General features: G+C 46.8%; 1 protein-coding gene across 1 annotated transcript in view; it reads left to right on the top strand.

Moving 5' to 3' along the window:
- abcg2a (ATP-binding cassette, sub-family G (WHITE), member 2a) overlaps positions 1 to 8086 on the top strand; it is a 138524-nt gene extending 130438 nt beyond the window's left edge. The window contains exons 15-17 of the mRNA XM_055635188.1: positions 411 to 500; positions 4270 to 4370; positions 6046 to 8086. Of these exons, the coding sequence (XP_055491163.1) occupies positions 411 to 500; positions 4270 to 4370; positions 6046 to 6193 (339 nt within the window). The 3' untranslated portion in view covers positions 6194 to 8086. The remainder of the gene's footprint in view (positions 1 to 410; positions 501 to 4269; positions 4371 to 6045) is intronic.
- The last annotated feature ends 14305 nt before the right edge of the window (positions 8087 to 22391 follow it).

Genomic DNA, 22391 nt, shown 5'->3' with positions numbered 1-22391 from the left:
GGTTAATTGGCTTCTGTAATTTGTCCCTCGTGTGTAGGATAGAGGTATGGGGTGATCACTGGTCAGCACAGACTCGGTGGGCCGAAGGGCCTGTGTTTCCACCCTGGATCTCTAAACTAAACTAAAAACGAGACATTTAAACTCAGTGGAAGTAAAACACTGGCAATATATTTTGAAGTTGGGTTAGTATGTGACATGAAGGGAATTTTGCAAGGCATTGTGTCTCATTGCACCTTCTAGCCATTGCCCTCACTGCTTTGGGAGGTTGTGAGCTTTGGAGGTGCAGTCAGAGTAGCCCTGTGTGCGGTTTGTAGAGTCATGGCACACTGTTGCTGGAGGGGAGTGTGACAACAGAACACAGTGAGAACTGGAGCAATCTCGGCCTGCTAACTCTTTGTAATTCTTTCCAGCTATTTTCTGGCCTCCTGGTAAACCTGCCAAGTGTGTTAAGTTGGTTGTCCTGGCTGCAATACTTAAGTATCCCTCGTTACGGCCTCACAGTAAGTACCAAGGGGTTAATAGCCCAAATGTAGATACAAGGCACTGCAGTTACTCCAGCACTATGTGTCCTTTTGTGAATTAACAGTCCAATATATATGAAGGAGTTATCATCCTACAATCGAGCTTAACCCTATCCCCGCTGTGTATGTTTTCATTTGTTTTTTTAAGTAGTTATTGAATCGTAGGATTGATATGTAGGAAGGAACTGCAGATGCTGGTTTAAACGGAAGATAGACACTAAAAGCTGAAGTAGTTCAGCGGGTCAGGCAGCATCTCAGGAGATAAGGAATAGGCGACATTACGGGTCGAGACCCTTCTTCAGGCTGCTGTAGGGGAGGGGGGTAAAAGAAATCTGGAAGGGAGAAGGATAGGACAAAGTCAGGCAGGTAATAGGTGGATACCGCGGGGCCGGCGTGGACTCACCATCACCCCTGGATGGGAGCTTCGACCGCCGGCCCTGCAGTCTACGGTGCTTCTGGCTGCGGCGGGGACTTTAAATCTTGACCGCCGGCCTGCGGCCTACAACAATCTAAAGCCGCGGTCTCCGGTGAGGAAGAGCCGATCCTGGACTGACTCTGGACTCTGGTCCTGTCCACGGGGGGGGAAATGGAGGAGGACTGGCCAAATGTTTGTGCCTTCCACCACAGTGATGAATGCTGTGGTGGATGTTTGTGTTACATTTTGTGTGTTCTTTATTATTGTATCGCTGCTGACAACCCAATCCTTGCCGGGTCACTGCTCGTGCGGTCGACCGGTAGGTGCAGAGAGTAGCTTTGAATGTTTGTCTCTTCGTTGATTGTGTCTCTTTCTTTTTTTTAAAAAAAAAGCTACTGTAATGCGCCCTTTTAAATTGCCCCTCGGGGATGAATAAAGTGCTTGATTGATTGATTGATACAGGTGAGGGGAGTGTTTTGATAGGCAGATGGTTGGACAAGGACCAGCGATGAAAAAGGTGTGAGGCAGAAAGACAGAAGAGTTACACATTGTGAAGCCAGAGGAATGTAGGTGGAAGGGGAGGAAGAGGGGTGGTGTGGGGGGGGGAGATGCGTGAGTCCAGGTGGGGCACTGTGGGGGGCGGGTGGTGTTATGTTGAGAAGAAGGGAGAGAGGGAATGGTAATGGAGTTGCCTAAAATTGAAGCTTGTGAGCTTGCGGTGTGTGAGCAGTCCTAGCTACCACATTTCCTGGAAGTATAGAGCAGACAGCAGCAAAAGTACATTTTCTAAGATGATATCTGGACTTCCAGGCCCAATTTAAGAAGGCCAGTTTTGAATAATATGACCCAGTAGTTCAAAAATATTAATTTGAAATGCCAAGGTGTGGATGAATCTATTTGCTGTAGGGAGTTGAGAACCATGAGAATGAGGTGGAATATTAAACCCAGGACTTTAGAGAGAGTGGCTTTAGAGAGACTTTAGAGACGTTACAGAGAGAGAGATAAATATTGGGCTACAACAGCTGGTAGGAGTTTTGAGTTGCTGATGATGATGGGTTGATCAAAACTTACATCAGCGATTGATAGATTATAGGGTATATGGGGGAAAGGGCATGAATATTGATTTCTCTAACTGCAAGTAACCCCTCTCTCTCTCCATCCGTCCCCCAACCCTAGTCCTCTGACTAGTTTCACTGTCCTCTTGATTAATTTTACTGTTTGTATGCCTCGTTGTCACCTTCCCCTCGCCAACAGTAAACCATTCTATATTTCCTCATCATCATCTGCTTTGATCTGTCCTTTTCACACGTTACCCTTCCATATCTCGAGACTCCCGCTCCCCTGACTCTCAGTCTGAAGAAGGGTCTCGACCCAAAATGTCACCCATTCCTTCTCTCCAGAGATGCTGCCTGTCCCTCTGAGTTACTCCAGCATTTTGTGCCTATCTTTCTTGTACAGTGCGTTCAGAAAGTATTCAGACCCCTTCATCAATCTACACACAATATCCCAGAATGAAGAAGCGAAAACAGGTGTTTAGAAATGTTTGCAAAGTATTTATAAAGAAATAACGGAAATATCACATTTACATAAGCATTCTGACCCTTTGCTATGACATTAAAAATTGAGCTTCAGTGCATCCTGTTTCCATTGATTATCCTTGAGATGTTTCTACAACCTGATTGGAGTCCATCAGTGGCAAATTAAATGATTGTACATGATTTAGAAAGGCACATACCTGTCTATATAAGGTCCCACATTTGACAGTGCATGTCAGAGCAAAAACCAAGCCATGAAGACGAAGGAACTGTCCGTAGACCTCCAAGACAGGATTGTGTCGAGACACATCTGGGGAAGGGTATAAACAATTTCTGCAGCATTGCAGGTCCCGAAGAGCACAGTGGCCTCCGTCATTCTTAAATGGAAGAACTTTGAAACCACCAGGACTCTTCATAGAGCTGGCCGCTCGGTCAAACTGAGCAATCGGGGAGAAGGGCCTTGGTCAGGGAGGTGACCAACCCGATGGACACTCTGACAGAGCTCCAGAGTTTCTCTGTGGAGAAGGGAGAACCTTCCAGAAGGACAACTATATCTGCAGCACTCCACCAATCAGGCCTTTATGGTAGAATGGTCAGATGGAAGCCACTCATCAGTAAAAGGCAAATGACAGCCCGCTTGGAGTTTGCCAAAAGGCACCTAAACATGATTCTCCGGTCTGATGAAACCAAGATTGAACTCTTTGGCCTGAATGCCAAGCATCACGTTTGGAGGAAACCAGGCACTGCTCATCACCTGGCAAATGCCATACCTACGGTGAAGCATGGTGGTGGCAGCATCATGCTATGGGAATGTTTTTCAGCGGCAGGAGCTGGGAGACTTGTCAGGATCGAGGGAAAAATGAATGGAGCAATGTCGAGAGATCCTTGATGAAAACCTGCTCCAGAGCATTCAGGACCTCAGACTGGGCTCTGACAACAACCCTAAGCACACAGCCAAGCCAACGCAGGAGTGGCTTTGTGACAAAAGTCTGTGAATGTCCTTGAGTGGCCCAGCCAGAGCCCGGACTTGAACCCGATCGAACATCTCTGGAGGGACCTGAAAATAGCTGTGCATCGATGCTCCCCATCCAACCTGACAGAGCTTGTAGCGTCATACCCAAGAAGACTTGTGCCTGTAATCGCTGCCAAAGGTACCTCAACAAAGCAATGAGTAAAGGGTCTGAATACTTATGTAAATGTGATATTTCAGTTATTCCTTTTAAATTATTTTGCAAAGATTTCTAAACACCTGTTTTTGTTTTTTTATTATGGGGTATTGTCTGCTGGGCCTGTACTCGCTGGAGTTTAGAAAGATGAGGGGAGACCTCATTGAAACTTACCGAATAGTGAAAAGCCTGGATAGAGTGGATGTGGAGAGGATGTTTCCACTAGTGGGAGAGTCCAGAACCAGAGGGCACAGCCGCAGAATGAAAGGACGCACCTTCAGACAAGGTAGAATTTATTTCGCCAGAATGTAGTAAATCTATGGAATTCAATGCCACAGGCAGCTGTGGTATTTTTAAGGCAGACATTGATAGGTTCTTGATTACAAAAGGCGACAAAGATTATGGGGACTGGCAGGAGAATGGGGTTGAGAGGGAAAAATAGATCAGCCATGATGGAATGGCTGAGTAGACTTGATGGGCCGAATGGCCTCGTTCTGCTCCTATCATGATGTAATCTATTCTGCACCCTTTCCAAAACCTCCACACCCCCCCTGTAACAGGACGAACTCTTTAGCCGTCAGTGCTTTTGGTGTTGCCCTAATTACCAAATGTGTTACTTTGATTTTGCACAGGCCCTCGAGGTGAATGAATTTATTGGTTTGAACTTCTGTAATAATACCCAGGTGGTATCTGCTCCGAGCTTTTACATGGAGGGCACAGATCCTGAAGTTATGTAAGTACAGCCAAACACTCATTGTAAATACCAGTTCTTCATTTCACAAAGATACTGTTGTATGCTACCACTTTCTGCCACATGTTTACCTGCAAACACAGGACACCTCTTCTGCATTTGAGCCTTGAACTGACATTAGTTCATTTAAGATGCGTGGAGGCGCAGCGGTAGAGTTGCAGCCTAACAATGCCTGCAGCGCCAGAGACACAGGTTCGATCCCGACTACGGGTGCTGCCTGTACGGAGTCTGCACGTTCTCCCTGTGACCGCGTGGGTTTTTTCCGAGATCTTCGGTTTCCACCCACACTCCAAAGACATACAGGATTGTAGGTAAATTGGCTTGGTGCAAACCTAAGTTGTCCCTACTGTGTGTAGGATAGTGTTAGTGTGCGGGGATCACTGGTCGGTGCGGACTCGGTGGACCAAAGGGCCTGTTTCCGCGAGGTATCTCTAAACTAAATTAAAGAAGTGGAAAGGAAAGTGTGGAGGTCACAGAGCTGTACAGCACAGAAACAGGCCCTTCGGCCCAACCTGTCCATGCTGACCAAGTTGCCAAACCGAGTTAGTCCCACTTGCTGGCACCTATCCACTATGCCTCCACAAACATTCCCATTCATGTACCTGTCCAAGTGCCTTTTAAATGTTGTCAATATACCCACCTCTCCCTTGCTCTGGCAGCCTGTTTCATATATACACCACCAATGTGAAATACTTGTCCTTCAGGTCGAAGGGACCTTACCCAAAACGTTGCTTCTCCATATTCTCTGGAATTGAGAAGGATGAGAGGGGTAGGATAGAAACATATACAATTATAACAGAACTGGACAAGCTATGTTTAGGCCCTCTCATAGATTATTTCAATTTTAGAGGCCCCTGAATTTTAGAGCCCCCTCAAATCAAGATCTCTTTCTCTTTGCAGCAGACAGGCATGAAGCCCATGCCAAATGGCACTCGTTGCACCCCCCCCCCCCCCCCCCCCCCCCCCCCCCCCCGATAGGGCCTCCATATGTTAACCCACTCATTCCTGGGACCATTCTTGTAAACCTCCTCTGGACCCTCTCCAGCACCAGCACATCCTTCCTCGGAAATCGGATAAGGGGCGGAAAATTGCTCACAATACTCCAAATGCGGTCTGACCAGCGCCTTATAGAACCTCAGCATTACATCGCTGTTTTTGTACTAGTCCTCCCTAAATAAATGCTAACATTGCATTTGTCTTCCTTACTACCGATTCAACTTGCAAATTAACGTTTTGGGAATCCTGCACCAGCTCTCCCAAGTCCCTTTGCACCTCCTCCTAGTCCCACCTGCCTGTGTTTGGCCTATATCTCGCTAAAACTTTCTTATCCATGTAGAGGGTGGGTGTGTCCTAGTGTGTAGGATAGTGAACGGGGTGATCGCTGGTCAGCACGGAAACTGAAACTTTCTCAACTTAAACTAAACTAAGAGGGCAATGAAAATAAAGGTAGACAAAAAAGCTGGAGAAACTCCACGGTTGAGACATCGTCCATGGAGCGAAGGAATAGGCGACGTTTCGGGTCGAGACCCTTCTTCAGAAATTAAAGTTGCTTTTATTGGTGACTGTTGGTAAATGGTAAAAAATGACCCAGTTAACCAAAATGGATATACTCAAAAAAATGAATTTATTGTGAATTAAAAAATGCCTTGTCTTGTAGATGTACCGGGGAGCAATATCTTGCTAGACAAGGGATTATAGCAAGCCAATGGTCCCTGTGGAAGAATCATCTGGCAATGGCAATAATGATGATGATTCTATTTACGATGTCTTACTTAAAACTCCGATTTATGAAGAAATTTTCATAGGATTGTCGTGCAAGAGGGCGACGTCACATTCCGTGCTCTTTTGGCTGATTTCGAAGTCACTGAATTATATATTTTTTAAAATTTTGGTGAATGATTTGTCAATCTCTATGTTAAAAAAGAAAATTGCATATAATGATCTTTGGGTGGATGTATACATACCATCAACTTTGCCTCTCAAAACCTTCGAGCTACCTCAAAAGCTGGAATCATGAGCAAAACCCAACCTTCTGGCAGAACTCAGTGGGTCAGGCAGCATCTTTTGCGGCCCGAACTTCAGAAACCTGTCGCCTGTCCATTCCCTCCACAGATGCTGGCTGAACCGCCGAGTTCCTCCAGCACTTTTTGTTTTTCTCAAGAAATGTTTACCAGCCGTGCAAAAGGATCTGCCTTTGTTATAGATTCGGCGACACTGTTGGACATATAATCAGATCCCAACCAACAACGTACAACATACATTCCGCACTCCCGCTGTTTGTCAACCCGGCACATCCCTTCCTGAGATACACACAAAATGCTGGAGTAACTCAGCGGGTCAGGCAGCATCTCTGGAGAACATGGACACAGAGTGCTGGAATAACTCAGCGGGTCTGTGTCCATGTTCTCCACAGATGCTGCCTGACCCGCTGGGTTACTCCAGCACTCTGTGTCCTTTTATGCCATTCAAGATCTTGGCCGATTCTCTACTATATCCACACACTTGCCTGATTCCCATATCCATTGGACCCCAAAATGTTTGAACATGCATAGTTAAGGTTTGCCAGCTATCTCCAGCAGAAAATGCCAAAGGTTTACAGTCTTCAGATGTGAGAAATGTTCTTCACATACGTCACCTAGTTCTGGGGTCTTTAGGCAATCTCTCAACACCCCACCATGAGCCTCCCCTGTATCAATAAAGTCGCCTCTCATTCTTCTGTACTCCAGAGTACGTCCCCATTTTACTCAAACTCTGTTCACAGGACAATCTCCTCAAGCCAGAACTCAGTTATATTGCACTGCCACCATAGAACAGGTACAGCACAGGAACAGGCCCTTGGATCCACAGTGACATGCTGAACATGATGCCAAGCTCAACTGATCTCCTCTGCCTGCACGTCATCCATATCCCTCCATTCCCTGCACATCCACACACACATCTGTCTGTAAAGCCACTATCGTATCCTGCACAAAACGTGCCCTGCACATCTCCTTTAAACTTTGCCCCTCTCACCTTAATCCTACGCCCTCCAGTCTTTGACATCCATCTTGGGCAAAAGGTTCTGTCTGTCTACCCTGTCTATGCCTCTCATAATTGCATACACTTCTATCAGGTCACCCCTCAAACTCCAACATTGCAGAGAAAACAATCCAAGTGTGTCCAACCTCCCCTTGTGGCCTACTACCTACCACCGAATACAGGCAGCATTCTGGTCAATCTCTTCCACACCGTTTCTATCCTTCCTGTAATGGACTGAGCAGTACTGCACACAATACACCAAGTACTATCCCCTATTGCCTTCCCCAGATGCAACAATATTAACACCTGTGATATATTGCCCTCTCGGTAGTTGACACTATTCCCGCAAACGTGGTATCTAATTGTGACGGAATTCAATATGAGCACAAGTGCAGTTAATATACTTTTGAAAAGTATGTTTTAAATATACTTTTGAAAAATAAAATATTGTATCTGTAAACCGAGGACCATTGTGAAAAGGACAAAAATTATGTTTATTACCCCAATGTTTATAAGTTTTTTGGGAATTGTATATTGCTTATTATTTGACTAAGTTTAATTTCGAATGAGTTTGCCATGTTAAGTGGGTACTTGCAATTAAAAATTAAACATACTATGGGCATCACTGATCTCTGATTGTGCACAACGCATGAAATACAAAATAAAGTGGCTACAACATGCTTGGTCTCCGAGTTGATTCACTTTCCTTTAGTTTACAGATACAGGCCTTTCGGCCCACCGAGTCCATGCTGCCCATCGATCACCTGGTCACACTAGTTCTATGTTATCCTGCTTTCTCATCTACTCCCCACACACTAAGGACGAACGACCGAATGAATGAATTATACCTCCCCTGGTACTTTCCCTTGCAACCGCAGGTGATGCTACACTTGTCGCTTTACCTCCCCCCTTGACTCCATCCAAGGACTCAAGCAGTCTTTCCAGGTGTGGCAAAGGTTCACCTGCACCTCCAGCAACCTCATCTATTGCATCTGCTGTTCTAGGTGTCAACTGCTCTACATCGGTGAGACCAAGCACAGGCTTGGCGATCGCTTCGCCCAACACCTCTGCTCAGTTTGCAATAACCAACCTGATCTCCCGGTGGCTCAGCACTTCAACTCCCCCTCCCATTCCGAAACCGATCTTTCTGTCCTGGGCCTCCTCCATGGCCAGAGTGAGCCCCACCGCAAATTGGAGGAACAGCACCTCATATTTCGCTTGGGTAGTTTACACCCCAGCGGTATGAACATTGACTTTTCCAATTTCAGGTAGTCCTTGCTTTATCCCTCCTTCCCCTCCCCTTCCCAGCTCTCCCACAGCCCACTGTGTCCGCATCTTCCTTTCTTCTTCCCGCCCCCCCACCCCCACATCAGTCTGAAGAAGGGTCTCGACCCGAAACATCACCTATTCCTTTGCTCCATAGATGCTGCCTCGCCTGCTGAGTTTCTCCAGCATTTTTGCATACATTGTCAGGTACCTATGGTACCTAAGTACATTGAAAGGTGCAGTGAATAATACAGGTATCAGAGGTTAAGAGGAATGGGGTTATGAGGGAGAGATAGATAAGCTGGAGTAGACTTGATAGGCCGAAATACCTAATTCTACTATTAGTCCTTCTGACCTTATGAAAAGCTCTGAAGAATAAAAATAAGTTTATTGGCCAAGTATACACATACAAGGAATTTGTCTTGGTGCTCCGCCCACAAGTGACAACATGACATACAGTGATAGTTAGGAATGATGCATTATAACATAAAACATTAATAATAAAGCATGTGAATTAAATAAAATACCAGAGCAAAAGGAGGCTTCAGATTTTTGGTTCTTAAGTTGAGCTACTGCTCGTGGAAAAAAGCTGTATTTATATCTGGCTGTGGAGGCTTCGACAGTCTGGAGTCGCCTTCCAGAGGTAAGTGATTCAAAGAGTTTGTGGCCAGAGGGATGCTCTGCATGCAACCCAGGCTGTACACAAGTGGCACCATGTGTTGGTGCCAACTAAGTTAAAAAAGTACCGAACTATCGTATCTGCAGCCTGCCGCTGCACGGGGCAGCAGCCCCCTCTTTTCCCCCCAATTCCACAATTGCTCTCACTGGTCCACCTCGCTCTCGGGGGAGCGGTTCCCATCCATGTCGGTGGCTAAGGGCCGATTGAGAGGCCGCGGTGGGTGGGCCGGGTCTACCGGGCGGGTCCTGGTTCCGCGGCAGGCGAGTCTACCTCCGTCCTCCGTCAGGTCTGAAAGCATTTGACAGGCTTGATGCAGGAAAAATGTTCCCGGCGTTGGGGGAGTCCAGAACCAGGGGTCACATGGGGGAGTCCAGAACCAGGGGTCACAGTTTAAGAATAAGGGGTAGGCCATTTAGCACTGAGGAAAAACCTTTTCACCCAGAGAATTGTGAATTTGTGGAATTCCCTGCCACAGAAGGCAGTGGAGGCCAATTCATTCGAAAGAGAGTTAGATTTAGCTCTGAGAGCTATCGCAATCAAGGGATAGGGGGAAGAAAGCAGGAACTGGGTATTGATTCTGGATGATCAGGCTTGAAGGGCCGAATGGCCTATTCCTACAGCTATTTTCTATGTTTCTGGGACCTCCGTCGTCAGTCTGCGCCCTGGTCTTGCTAACGTTGAGAATAAGATGTCATCGATCTGCCTCCTGTACCCGCTATTTATTCATCCAACGAAGGCAGCGTGCTTTCCGAACACTCACCCTACAGCCGGGGCCACGGTATGTTTTGAAATAGTAAGATTAAACGAGAACTTACCAGTTTGAGGTTTGATCTGTATTTTATGAGGAGTTACGATGAGGAATTACGTGAAGAACCCGTCCAGTACGCATGCGCGGCATACTTCAAAGCAGCGGTGTGGAATCACAGATAGACACAGTTATTGAAGTAAACATAGTAAAGATAAGGAGACATCAGTTTATGAATTTGACCCATATTAATGAGGGTGGGATCGGAGGGCACGTAATCCCTCATCGTAACTCATAAAATACAGATCAAACCTCAAACTGGTAAGTTCTCGTTTAATCTTACTATTTTACTTCGGAGTCACGTGAGTGATTCCGTGAAGATTTCAAAGCTCTGTGATTTCAAACTGTGTAACAGTTATTACTACATCACTGCCGAAGTCTTTGAGGGAGGAAGTGTGTTATCGTAATCAATCAATGAATCTGTTTGTAGAAAAAACACAATGGTATTTTTTACAATAACAACGAAGAAATTTAAAATGCTCCCCTGGGCTTAATTTAAATATTTGCAGACTGGAATCTTTCCTGCAAATAAAACAGGTTTTGTCAACAGCTTATAATAAATTTTTCTGAACGTTTTACCCCCACCATCCTGCTGTAGCCAGGATGTGGTTTATAGGCACGTCCATTCTTTTTGCCGTTGACGTGGAAGCTTGTCCTGTGGAATGAACTTTGTACATGTTAGTTTTATCCCAGCAGCTTTAGTACCTGCTTGAGCCATCCCGAAATGGCTCGTTACCCGACCACAAGGTTTTTTGTGACTGACCCACAAGGCTTTTCATCTCCCTCGAATATTTAGGTTGTGTCTATGTAGGGTAATAGGGTCATGGCACATTACCGTGTTTCTGGCGGGTAAGCCCGGATTCCACGACTGGATTAGGTGTTCCTGGTCTGCTCTGTTTGACCATTCCCTGGACAATGATAGAGATCTGGTCTGGAGCTGTGAGCATGGTGTCCAGTTGCAATAGGAGTAATCACTGGACCCTCTGTGCAGCTACAAGTGCCATCAACATGTGTGTTTAGAGCATAGATGGTTCAGGTTGAGGTATCTGGCTGGTGGGCATCCCCTGAGGTATGGCAGGACCACACTGACATCACATATATGGGTGTACCTGGTCTAGGGGTTTAGAGTTGTAATACCCTTCATAGATTTACCACCAGCCAGTGGGATCCCATGACCTGTTGTCCTGGAGCTGGTTTTGAAAAGACAGGCAGGGCAATTCTAGCTGTGTTGATGGTACTGTAGCCAAATCCTTCATCATGGTGAAGGTTCACCAGGAATTCCAGTACGTAGTAACTGTAGCGGTTGAGTGGGTGGTCCCTATCCAAGCAGTACTTATCCCATATATTGATGCTGGACAAGTGCTGTAGTTCAGTGGATGTTCAGAGGGATGCTGACATGGTGTCGACGGTTTGTTATGATAATCCCAGTCCCAGAAGTGGTTTGTGCAGAATCTGCAACCCAGGAGCTTGATTTTCCCATGGCACGGATGGCTTGTGCCCGACTCCGAGTGTTAATAATTCTGGGTCACTGGAGAATACCATCGAAGTTTCAACAACCATGTCATGGAGTATTGAGAACCATGGCTGCGTAGGCCAGTCGGGTACTATCAAAAATACCTGAAGCAGAGTCCATTTGTATTGTGCCTAGTCCCCGACTGATGAGGCAGAAGGGAGGAAATACATAGAAAAAGAATTTCCCCAATCCAGCGCGAACGCATTTGCTGCTGCTGCCTCAGGGTCTGGTTCTCAAGCGACATACATAGGTACCTGGTGATTTAGCCTTGATGCAAATAATCGATATCTGGCGTGCCATATAGCTTGATAGCTTTAGTGAAACTTCTTATAAAAACATCTAATCGATGTTGTCATCAAATTTATGTGACCTGGTGTCTGTCACTGTATTTAGCTTACCTGGCAGGTAAGTTGCTGATAGTCAAATACGTCTTTGGACACACCATTGCCAAATTGTGTTCACCAACTTGTCGCATGATACCGACTTTATGCCGCCCATATGGTTAATGTAGGCCACCACCGTAGTATAGTCTATTTATAACCATACATGCAAGTGCTTTAAATCCATAAAATTCACCCAAACATTTTTAGATAATTAATGCCCAATGTAAGTGGTACCCCACTACTGTCGTTCTGATATTACTTCAGTGGGTAACTTCATGAGACGCTCAATGACGACCTGTATGTCGTTTTTGATACTAAGGTCCGAATTATGTAGCCAGAAATGCTACCATTTTCCCAATTACTCTGTTACTTGTCGAGTAGTTGGTAGTTTGTTGACCATTAATTTATTGCATGTTTGTGCCAATTCAACTATGTTGTCTCTTGGCAACATTATAGTCACGTAGACTGAATTAATTATGAAGCCCAAGATAGTCCAAGAAAGAAGATGGCTTCAACTTAGATTTATCTGGATGCAAGACAAACCCCAGGGTTCCGAATAACTGTTTGTTAGTTAAACAGTTAACAAATTCAAATTCATGGCCTTACCTAGCATATAGGATATCACCAAGACATGCCATGACAATATGTTTTTGTCTTCTGAATATTGCCAGAGCTGGTTTTAATGTCTGGCCAACTCTCTTGGGCTGATGTGAGCCCATTGGATAACACTTTAGACTGCTATAGCTGCGCCATCCAGATAAATGTCAGGTATCTGCGATGATCCTAGTGAATGATACTAAATGGTAAACATCTTTAAGATGAATGCTTGCCATAAAGTATTCTATGGAATTTGGTTGTTTGGCTGTAACAACCGTTCCATTTTGAAATGTATATACTTAACAGACATATTTAGTGAAATAAAGTCAATGATGATACGACATCCACGATCTTTTTTGGGTTTAGTGAATATATTTGCAAGGGTTCAAGTTTCCCCATGATGTCCCTTTCTTTAACAAAGAGGGGGGAAAAACCCTCTGGGGTGAATGTTGATCTGGTGGATTTTTCTAGTATGAATTGTATTCACTAATGCCATTGAGTATATACTATCACTCGTGATAGACTCCCATGTTAGTATTGCTGGCCAGTTCTCTGCCGCTTTCAATCAGCTCTGTGCCCCCTCTGCGTCCATTTCCATCGGTACGGAGGAGATTAGTTCTTGGTTCCACTCCTCCTGCAGAACTATTCTCGACTCTGTGGCCCCATTAAAAACTTTGCAGCCCAGAGCTAAACCCGAGCCCTGGTTCTGTGACGCAACCCGAACAGCTCGACGGGAGTGTCGCAGAGCTGAGCGAATGTGGAAGAAGGACAGGCTACAGGTTTCATCCCAAATCCTAAAGGACAGCTGGCGAAACTACCAAAATACTGTTAAAGAGGCAAAAAGATATTATCTCTCTAATATAATAGTGTCTAAGCGTCACGATCCACGTGCGTTATTCAAAACTATTGATTCTGTTTTAAATGCCCCACAGCCTGTCTGCCTGGAAGCATCGCCCGAATTGTGCAACGACTTCCTGCAGTTCTTTATAAACAAGGTTGTTTCTATTAGGACTCTTATCTCAGCTCCTGCCTCAGACCCACCTGTTCTGGCCCCTTGCCTGGTGGCATTTGATAAGTTTGTTCCCCTGACGCTGTCGGGTCTAGAGGATGTGGTTACCCATATCAAGCCGTCGGGCTCCCCATGTGATGCTGTCCCTCCTCTTCTTTTTAAAGAGGTCTTCCCGAGCATAGGGCAGTCGGTCCTCGCCATCATAAACAGTAGCTTGTCTTCTGGGGTTGTCCCCGTAAACTTTAAACATGCTGTAGTGCAACCACTACTCAAGAAACCTGGCCTGGACCAGACTGTCCTGGCCAATTTTAGGCCAATCTCCAAGCTGCCATTTATCTCGAAAATCATGGAGAAAGTAGTTTATGCCCAGCTGAAACTCTTCCTGGATGAGCACAACATCCGGGAGGTCTTTCAGTCTGGCTTCAAGGCTATGCATAGCACAGAGTCGGCTTTGCTAAGGGTCTCTAACGACATCCTCCTGGCAAACGACTCCGGTAATTATGTGGTTCTTGTCTTGCTGGACCTATCTGCCGCCTTCGACACTGTGGACCATGGAATATTAATTTCCCGATTACAGCAACAAGTGGGTATCTGTGGCAGTGCCCTGGGATGGTTCAGGTCCTATCTGGCAGATAGAACCATGCGTGTAAGCCTTGGTGGCTTTGAATCCTCCTCTGCTCCCTTGGCATATGGGGTTCCACAGGGCTCAATTTTAGGGCCCCTGCTTTTCTCCCTTTATCTACTTCCACTGGGCTCAATTTTAAGAAGGCATGGCATCTCCTTTCACTTTTACGCGGATGATAGCCAGTTGTACATGCCACTCAGGAAAGAAGATAATTATTCCCTAAAATCACTTCTGTCTTGTCTTGAGGACATTAAGTCCTGGATGGCCTTAAACTTTCTGGGACTTAATGAAAAAAAGACAGAAGTGATTTTGTTCGGCCTAATGGCTGCCGTGAACCTCCCTCTGTTGACTTGGGTCCACTTGCAGTGTTCGTAAAGCCAACAGTTTTAAACCTGGGTTTTATGATGGACGGTGATTTTAAATTAGATAAACAAATAGGCGCAGTGGTTAAGTCCAGCTTCTTTCACCTAAGGAAGCTGGCAAAGGTGAAGCCCATTCTCGAGCGGCAGCATTTTGAAACAGTAATCCATGCCTTTATCTCATCTCGGCTGGATTACTGTAACGCGCTCTACTCTGGAGTCTCACGAGCTTCGTTGGCTCGTCTCCAGTTGGTCCAAAATGCTGCCGCTCGCCTTTTAACCGGAACTCGAAAGAGGGAGCACATTATGCCAATTTTGGCCTCCCTTCACTGGCTCCCAGTGCACTTTCGAGTTCATTTTAAAATTCTTTTATTTGTTTTTAAATAATTGAATGGCCTCGCCCCGCCTTACCTCTCTGAGCTGCTCCACCTATATGCTCCTACCCGGTGCCTCAGGTCAGCGGATCAGCTGCTCCTTGAGGTACCAAGGTCTAAGCGGAAGCTCAGAGGGGATAGAGCCTTTTCTGTTGCTGCCCCAGCACTCTGGAACACCTTGCCGCTGCAGCTCAGACAGGTCCCTTCACTGTCCATCTTTAAATCCTCCCTAAAAACTCACTTTTATTCACTGGCTTTCGACACTGGCTGAGACATTGTTCCTGTTTTAGTGCTTTTAATGTCTTTTAATTATTACTGTTTTTATAGTCCTCTCGTCTTAATGGTTTTAGTAGTTTGTAATAACTTTTTGTTGACTTCCCATGTACAGCACTTTGTGGTAACTGATGTTGTCTAAAAGCGCTTTATAAATAAAGTTATTATTATTATTATTATTATTATTATTATTGCTCTGTACACTGGAAAGAACCAGACCCACCTACCTCCATGGTTGTGGGTATTCTTCTGTTTCCTATGGTCCAATGAATGTTGCACGTCGTCTGACGTGACGGTGACGTTGGGGGGTGGCACATTTTCCAGGGGGTCCGCTCCGGGCCCTGGTCTAGGGAAGACTTTCGGGGATAGATGCGGCCCCAAGCTTTCATCAGTCCGATATGGTAGACGTTGACTGATGGATGCGGTAGGGTGCTGCTGCATAGGAATTGCTGTTTTTGGTCTCTCCGTATTAGTCCTCTCCTTCACGAGGGGTTCCCACGTAGCTGTCCACTACACCTAGCAGCTCTTCCTGTTCCTGCACCCTTGCATAATCCCGAGATGTTCAGCCATTGCCCCTGTTCTTGACCAGCCCAGCCCTGGTCACCAAAGCTCTGGGAAGGAGGAAGCAATGGACAGTGTAGAAACACTGTGGAGGGAGTGCCTGACCTCCCTCTGCAAGAGCACCCCACTGGGGCGTATCTCGCTGGAGCTCCTGCTCCAAGAGCCGCTCCTGCAGCACAGGCGGCTGTCTCTCCCCCTCCTGGGTGGAGAGACGTCCCCGTCCGATGTCGGAACCACCGGCCGGTTCTTGCATATACATCCAGCCCGCTGCTCAGGCGCTAGCGGGGCTGGGCTCGGTCGCGGTGTCGGGGTAGCAGACCACCCGGTAAGCGGTCCTACCGCCTGTTGCTGTCCCCGCAATGAAGACGCTCCTCCGTGGTCGAGCGGGCAGGTGCAGGCGGCTGTCTTTTCACCTGGGGGTGGAAAGACGTCCCGTTCTACGAGTCTGAACCACCGTCCCGACGCCTCCATGGCGTTCTTCCCAGCCCGCTCGAGCGGGGACAGGTCTCTCTCTCACCGTTGCCGCCCCTGTGTGGAGTGGCACCGGCACCGGCACAGCTCCCTGTCCGCGGACCGCAGCGTGTGCGGTCCTGGTGGCGTCTTTCCCCCCTTCCACGAACGGAACACTCCTTCCCCGGAGTCCAAGGGGGCCGCTTGCGTGTGGAGTGGCACCGGCACAGCTCCCTGTCCGTGGACCGCAGTCCTACGGGGAACAAACAGACGCGAGAGGCTGTTAGAGTGAAGGTAAGTACTTACCTAAAGCTTCGTCTTTCAGGTTGTAGCGGGAGCGCCTGACTCCCGCCTGCCGCTGTTGCCTGCTGAAACGTAATGCCGCGCATGCGTACTGGACGGGTTCTTCACGGAATCACTCACGTGACTCCGAAGTAAAATTGGGGGGGGCTGAGCGATCACTGATCACCCGGTGAGGGAGCAGGGCGACCAATCGGGGGGAGGGTGTGGGAGGGGAGCACAATTGTTATTTTTTGTTGTTGCTTGACTTCCAAAAGCTGGGGGATAATTGGCCATCCCCCAACTCTCAGGCCGACTCTCTCTCTCTCTCTCTCGGGGCTGACTCTCTCCCACCCAAAGATCTCATAGCAGAGCTCTTTGCTCCCACCCTCCCTTCCGCTCAGTGGCCAATCACAGCGCTTCGTTCACAGCCCAATGCCTCGACAGTGAACCGCGCTGTGATTGGCCGTTGAGCGGAGGGGAGGGAGGACGAGGAGGGGGGGGGGGAGGTTTGCTGGGGGGGTGGAGGTTTGGGGGGGCAGTCGGCTTCCGCCACGGCTGGTCGTGCTTTTGCCGCGCTCACTGTGCGCTTGTTCTGAGATTCTGGAGGTCGTCAGAAGAGGAGAAAAATACGCCTGCGGGCCGGATAATTTCGGGATATGAAGCATGTCTCTCCAAAAAAGTTCAGGGCTCCCCCCAGCCCCCTCGGTTCCGCGGCCCATGCCCTAATATAGGATCTTCTGACGTTGGCTTCAGAGACTGAGGTGACAGAATATTCGGGGGTACACAAAATTGCTGGAGAAACTCAGCGGGTGCAGCACCATCTATGGAGCGAAGGAAATAGGCATCGTTTCGGGCCGAAACCCTTCTTCAGACTGATGGGGGGTGGGGAGGGGGGGAGAAGGAAGGAAAAGGGGAGGAGGAGGAGCCTGAGGGCGGGCGGATAGGAGGGTGGGAGGAGACAGCTCAAGGGTTAAGGAAGGGGAGGAATATTCGGGGCCGTGTGGGAGCCCATGAATGTGCATCTGGGACGGATGTGTTTCACGGTCACGTAACTTCCTCGGCTGCACCTTGTCGGATATGATGGTGTACAAGCCCTGCCACACTTTACAAATGTTCATCTGAGCTGCCGGTTTAGTCCACATTTGTCTCTGCATTCTTGATGTCTTTCCGCAATAGTAGCTGGACTTTAATAAGGACTGCTACAATTCCGGAAAGCTATCAAGAATGCAGAGACAAATAGAGTGATATAGTGTGGAAACAGGCCCTTCGACCCAACTTGCCCCCACCGGCCAACACGTCCCAGCTACACTAGTCTCACCTACACTAGTCCCACCTGGTCCATATCTCTCTAAACCTGTCCTATCCATGTACATGTCTAACTGTTTCTTATACGTCGCGATAGTCCCTGCCTCATCTACCTCTTCTGGCAGCTTCTTCCATACACCCACCACCATTTTTATCTCAAATTCCTATTAAATCTTTTCCCCTTCACCTTAAACCTATGTCCTGTGGTCCTCGATTCATCTACGCTTGGCAAGAGACTCTGTGCATCTACCCAATCTATTCCTCTCATGATCTTAGACACAGTGAGATTGCACCACTGTTGATCTATTGTGGAAGTAGACAATTTCTAGTGAGTCCAGGTTCTTGCTAAGGTAGGAGTTGATATGTGCTATAACTAACGTCTCAAAGCACTTAATCACCACAGATATTAGTACCAACGGATGGTAGTCCTTCAGGCATGTCACCTTACTCTTCTTGATATCATTGATGTCCTTTTAAAGCTGGTGGGAACCTTGGACCTTCGCAATGAATGGTTGAAGATGTCTGCAAAAACTCCAACAAATTGGTGCGTGCAGGTTTTAAGAACACGGCCAGGTACAACCATCACGTGAAGGACTTTGACATCGGCCTCCGTAATGTTTGACACATTGGCCTTCATCAGTCAAAGAGTTGAGTATAAATGTTGGGAGGTCATGTGGCACTTGTAGAAGACGTTGGTGAGACCGCGTTTAGAATATTGAGTTCAGTTCTGGGAAAGATGCTGTCAAGCTGGAAAGGGTGCAGGGAAGATTTACGAGAATGTTGCCAGGACCTGAGCAATAGGGAGAGGTTAAGCAGGCTAGGACTCTATTCTGCACTGGGCCACTCCACTCTGCACTGGGCCACTTGGACAATAAAATATGTGCGTCAAGCTGTTCTTCAGCTCATTCAACACCATTATCCCGATGCAACTGGATCCTTGATTTCCTCATTGATAGACCACAATCAGTACTTGGCAACAACACTTCCTCCTCGATAATCATCAGCACAGGAGCACCACAGGGCTGTGTTCTCAGTTCTCTGCTCTACTCTAAACCCATGACTGGGTGAGCAGTTCCGTGCTCGACTCTAAACCCAAGACACAGTACCAAAACCATCTTTAACCTGTTCACAGCCAAGTTTTTGTTTCCATATTGGACATGACCCGAGTATGCGCGGGGATGGCACTGATCAGGTTAAATTCGCCAACAACAACACCATTGTTGGACGAATTATGGCTAATGATGAGTCGGAGTATAGGGAGGCAGATTGACAATGTGAATGGTGCCTGAATGACAATCTTGCTCTCTGCACCATCAAGACCAAAGAGCTGATTGTTGACTTTGGGAGGGGAAAGTGGAGGATCCATCCTCCTGTCTTCATCAACGGGTGGAGAGAGTCAACAACTTCAAGTTCCTGGCTGTAAATATCTCTGAAGCTCTGTCCTAGACACAGCACATTGATGCAATCGTAAAGAGTGCTCATCAACGCCTCGACTTTCTGAGATGATTGAGGAGATTCGGGATGCGAATGAATACTCTATGGTAGAGAGCACTGATCACATCACAGCCTGGTTCGGCAACTGGAACGTTATGAAGTATCATAGGCATTGACCTTCCCACCATCGGAGAGATCTATATCTGCCTCAGCATCACTAATGGCCCACGGCACACTGGCCATGCTCTCATTTCACTCCTACTATAGGGAGGAAGGTAGAAAGGTCAGAAAACAGTGACAACCAGGAACAAAAATAGCTTCACGCCAGCAACCATCTTAACACGACAAAACACCAAACTGAACTGAACAATTCCAGGTGAGGCAGAGGTTCACCTGCACCTCCTCCAACCTCATCTATTGCATCCGCTGCTCTAGGTGTCAACTGCTCTACATCGGTGAGACCAAGCGCAGGCTTGGCGATCGCTTCGCCCAACACCTCCGCACAGTTCGCATTAACCAACCTGATCTCCCGGTGGCTCAGCACTTCAACTCCCCCTCCCATTCCCAATCCGACCTTTCTGTCCTGGGCCTCCTCCATGGCTAGTGAGTCCCACCGCAAATTGGAGGAGCAGCACCTCATATTTCGCTTGGGCAGTTTACACCCCAGCGGTATGAACATTGACTTCTCCAATTTCGATTTTTCCAGCATCTGCAGTTCTTTCTTAAACTGTGAACAATGGACTGTCTTTGGTTGCGTTGAGCTTTTTGCACATAATTGTTATAAATTTATTGATTATTTTTTTGTTTACTATATTTTATCTATGAGTATTGACTCTATTGGTAATGGAATGTCCATGTTGGAGATATCTGGCACTTTATACTGTACGTGAAGCACTCGACATTATTATACTGTTGCAATATATGAATTGTGGCAGCCAGTTTGTGCATAATCACAGTCTTATTAATAGATTCACTAATTATAATTATTAATTTATAGGCTGAATGCTGGAAATAAAAACATTGCTTTGTTATGATTAATGCAATGGAATCTTTCAACATCCACTTTTAATTTCCTCTAAAAAGTTATACAATTCGCCTTATTATAACACAGGATAAAGAGCTTAATTTTTTCATACACTATGGAAACAGGCCATTTTAACCACACCTATTATAAAGCACCTATCAATATTAACCATAAACTCATTTCTCAACCTCAACCATACAAGGCTAAATTTATAATAGCCAATTAATCAATCATGTGTAGGAAGGAACTGCAGATGCTGGTTTACACCGAAGATAGACACAAAATGTTGGAGCAACTCAGTGGGTCAGGCAGCATCTCTGGAGAGAAGGAATGGGTGACATTTCGGGTCGAGACACTTCTTCAGACTGAGAGTCAGGAGCGAGGGAGACACAGAGATATGGGTAAGGTGTGGAAACAAGCCATCAAAGAGGCCGAAGTTCAAGGAAGATATAGAATGGATCATTGTCAGCTGGGAGAATGTGGCAACAAAGCAAACAGAGATAAAATGTAATCAGCACAGTCAGACTACGCGGAGAACTGGGAAGGGGATGGAGAGAAAAGGAAAGCAAGGGTTACTTGAAGTTAGAGAAGTCAATATTCATACCACTGTGTTGTTAGCTAACCAAGTGAAATATGCTGGTTTACACCGTAGACACAAAAATCTGGAGTAACTCAGCAGGATGGGCAGCATATCTGGAGAGAAAAAATGTGTGACGTTTCAGGTCGAGACCCTTCTTCAGATGAGAGAGTTCGGGGATAGGCCAGTGTACGCCTGGAACATGGATTGTTCGGTGTACCCTACAAAGAGGCAGGCATAGCTGGGGCCCATATGAGTGTCCATGGCCACGCCTTGGATTTGGGGGAAGTGGGTGTGATCTCTCGTTTTCACACCTTACCCTTCCATATCTCTATATTACCCCCTCACGTCACCCATTCCTTCTCTCCAGAGATGCTGCCTGACCCGCTAAGTTACTCTAGCATTTTGTGTCAACCTTTAGTCAGTGATCAGTAAGCTGTTAGCTGGTCTCATTGGGTACAATTACCTGAAGGGGATCTAATGATTCGTTTCATAATTAGAAACCAGTGATATCAGCCTTAGTTTGTGTAGTCATTGAGCAGGTGTAATAATGCAATTAGTTAGGTAGCCCTCTTAACAATAGCTTATCCTTGCTGGGATAACTCAGCAGGTCAGCCAGCATCTCTGGAGAAAGTGGATAGGTGACCCTTCTTCAGCCTGGTTATAGTAGAGGGGGCGGGAGCTTAGATTTCCAGAAGACCTTTGATAAGGTGCCGGACGTGTGGTTGCTAAACAAGATGAGAGCCCAAGGTATTAGGGGGAGTATACATACTAGTATGGATAGCAGGTTGGCTGAATAGCAGAGGTCAAAGAGTGGCAATAAAGGGGCTTTTTCTGGTTCACTGCTGTTGACTAGCAGAGTACCAGAGGGGTCAATGTTAGGTCCCCATGTTCATCATGTTGTATATTAATGATTTGATTGATGGAATTCATGGCTTTGTGGCCGAGTTCGTGGATGATACGAAGATACGTGGAGGGGCAGGTAGTGGAGAGGAAGCAGAGTGTCTGCAGAAGGACTTGGACAGGGTTAGTGAGTGGGCAGAGAAGGGCAGAGAGTGCGGTCATGCCTTTTGGTAGTAGGAATAGAGGCATAATGGGGAAAGGATTCAGAAATCAGAGGTGCATAGTAACTTGGGAGAGGTTATGCAGGATTCCCAAACGTTAATTTACAGATTGAATTTGGGGCGGCATAGCGGTAGAGTTGCTGCCTCACAGCGCCGGAGACGCAGGTTCGAATCAGACTACGGGTGCTGTCTGTACCGAGTTGGTACGCTCTCCCTGTGCCCGCGTGGGTTTTGCCCGGGTGCTCCAGTTTCCTCCAACACTCCAAAGCTTTAGAGGTTTGTAGGTTAATTGGCTTTGGAAAAATTATACATTGTCTCTAGTGTGCAGGATAGTGCAAGTGTACGGTGTGATTATCTGAATGGTGGCCAATTAGGAAAAGGGGAGAAGGAACGAGACCTGGGTGT

The sequence above is a fragment of the Leucoraja erinacea genome, chromosome 1 (genome assembly GCF_028641065.1).
Source record: "Leucoraja erinacea ecotype New England chromosome 1, Leri_hhj_1, whole genome shotgun sequence".
NCBI classification, from domain to species: domain Eukaryota; kingdom Metazoa; phylum Chordata; class Chondrichthyes; order Rajiformes; family Rajidae; genus Leucoraja; species Leucoraja erinaceus.
The sequence above is the reverse complement of the archived record's forward strand: the minus strand, read 5'-3'. Positions and strand labels throughout refer to the sequence as shown.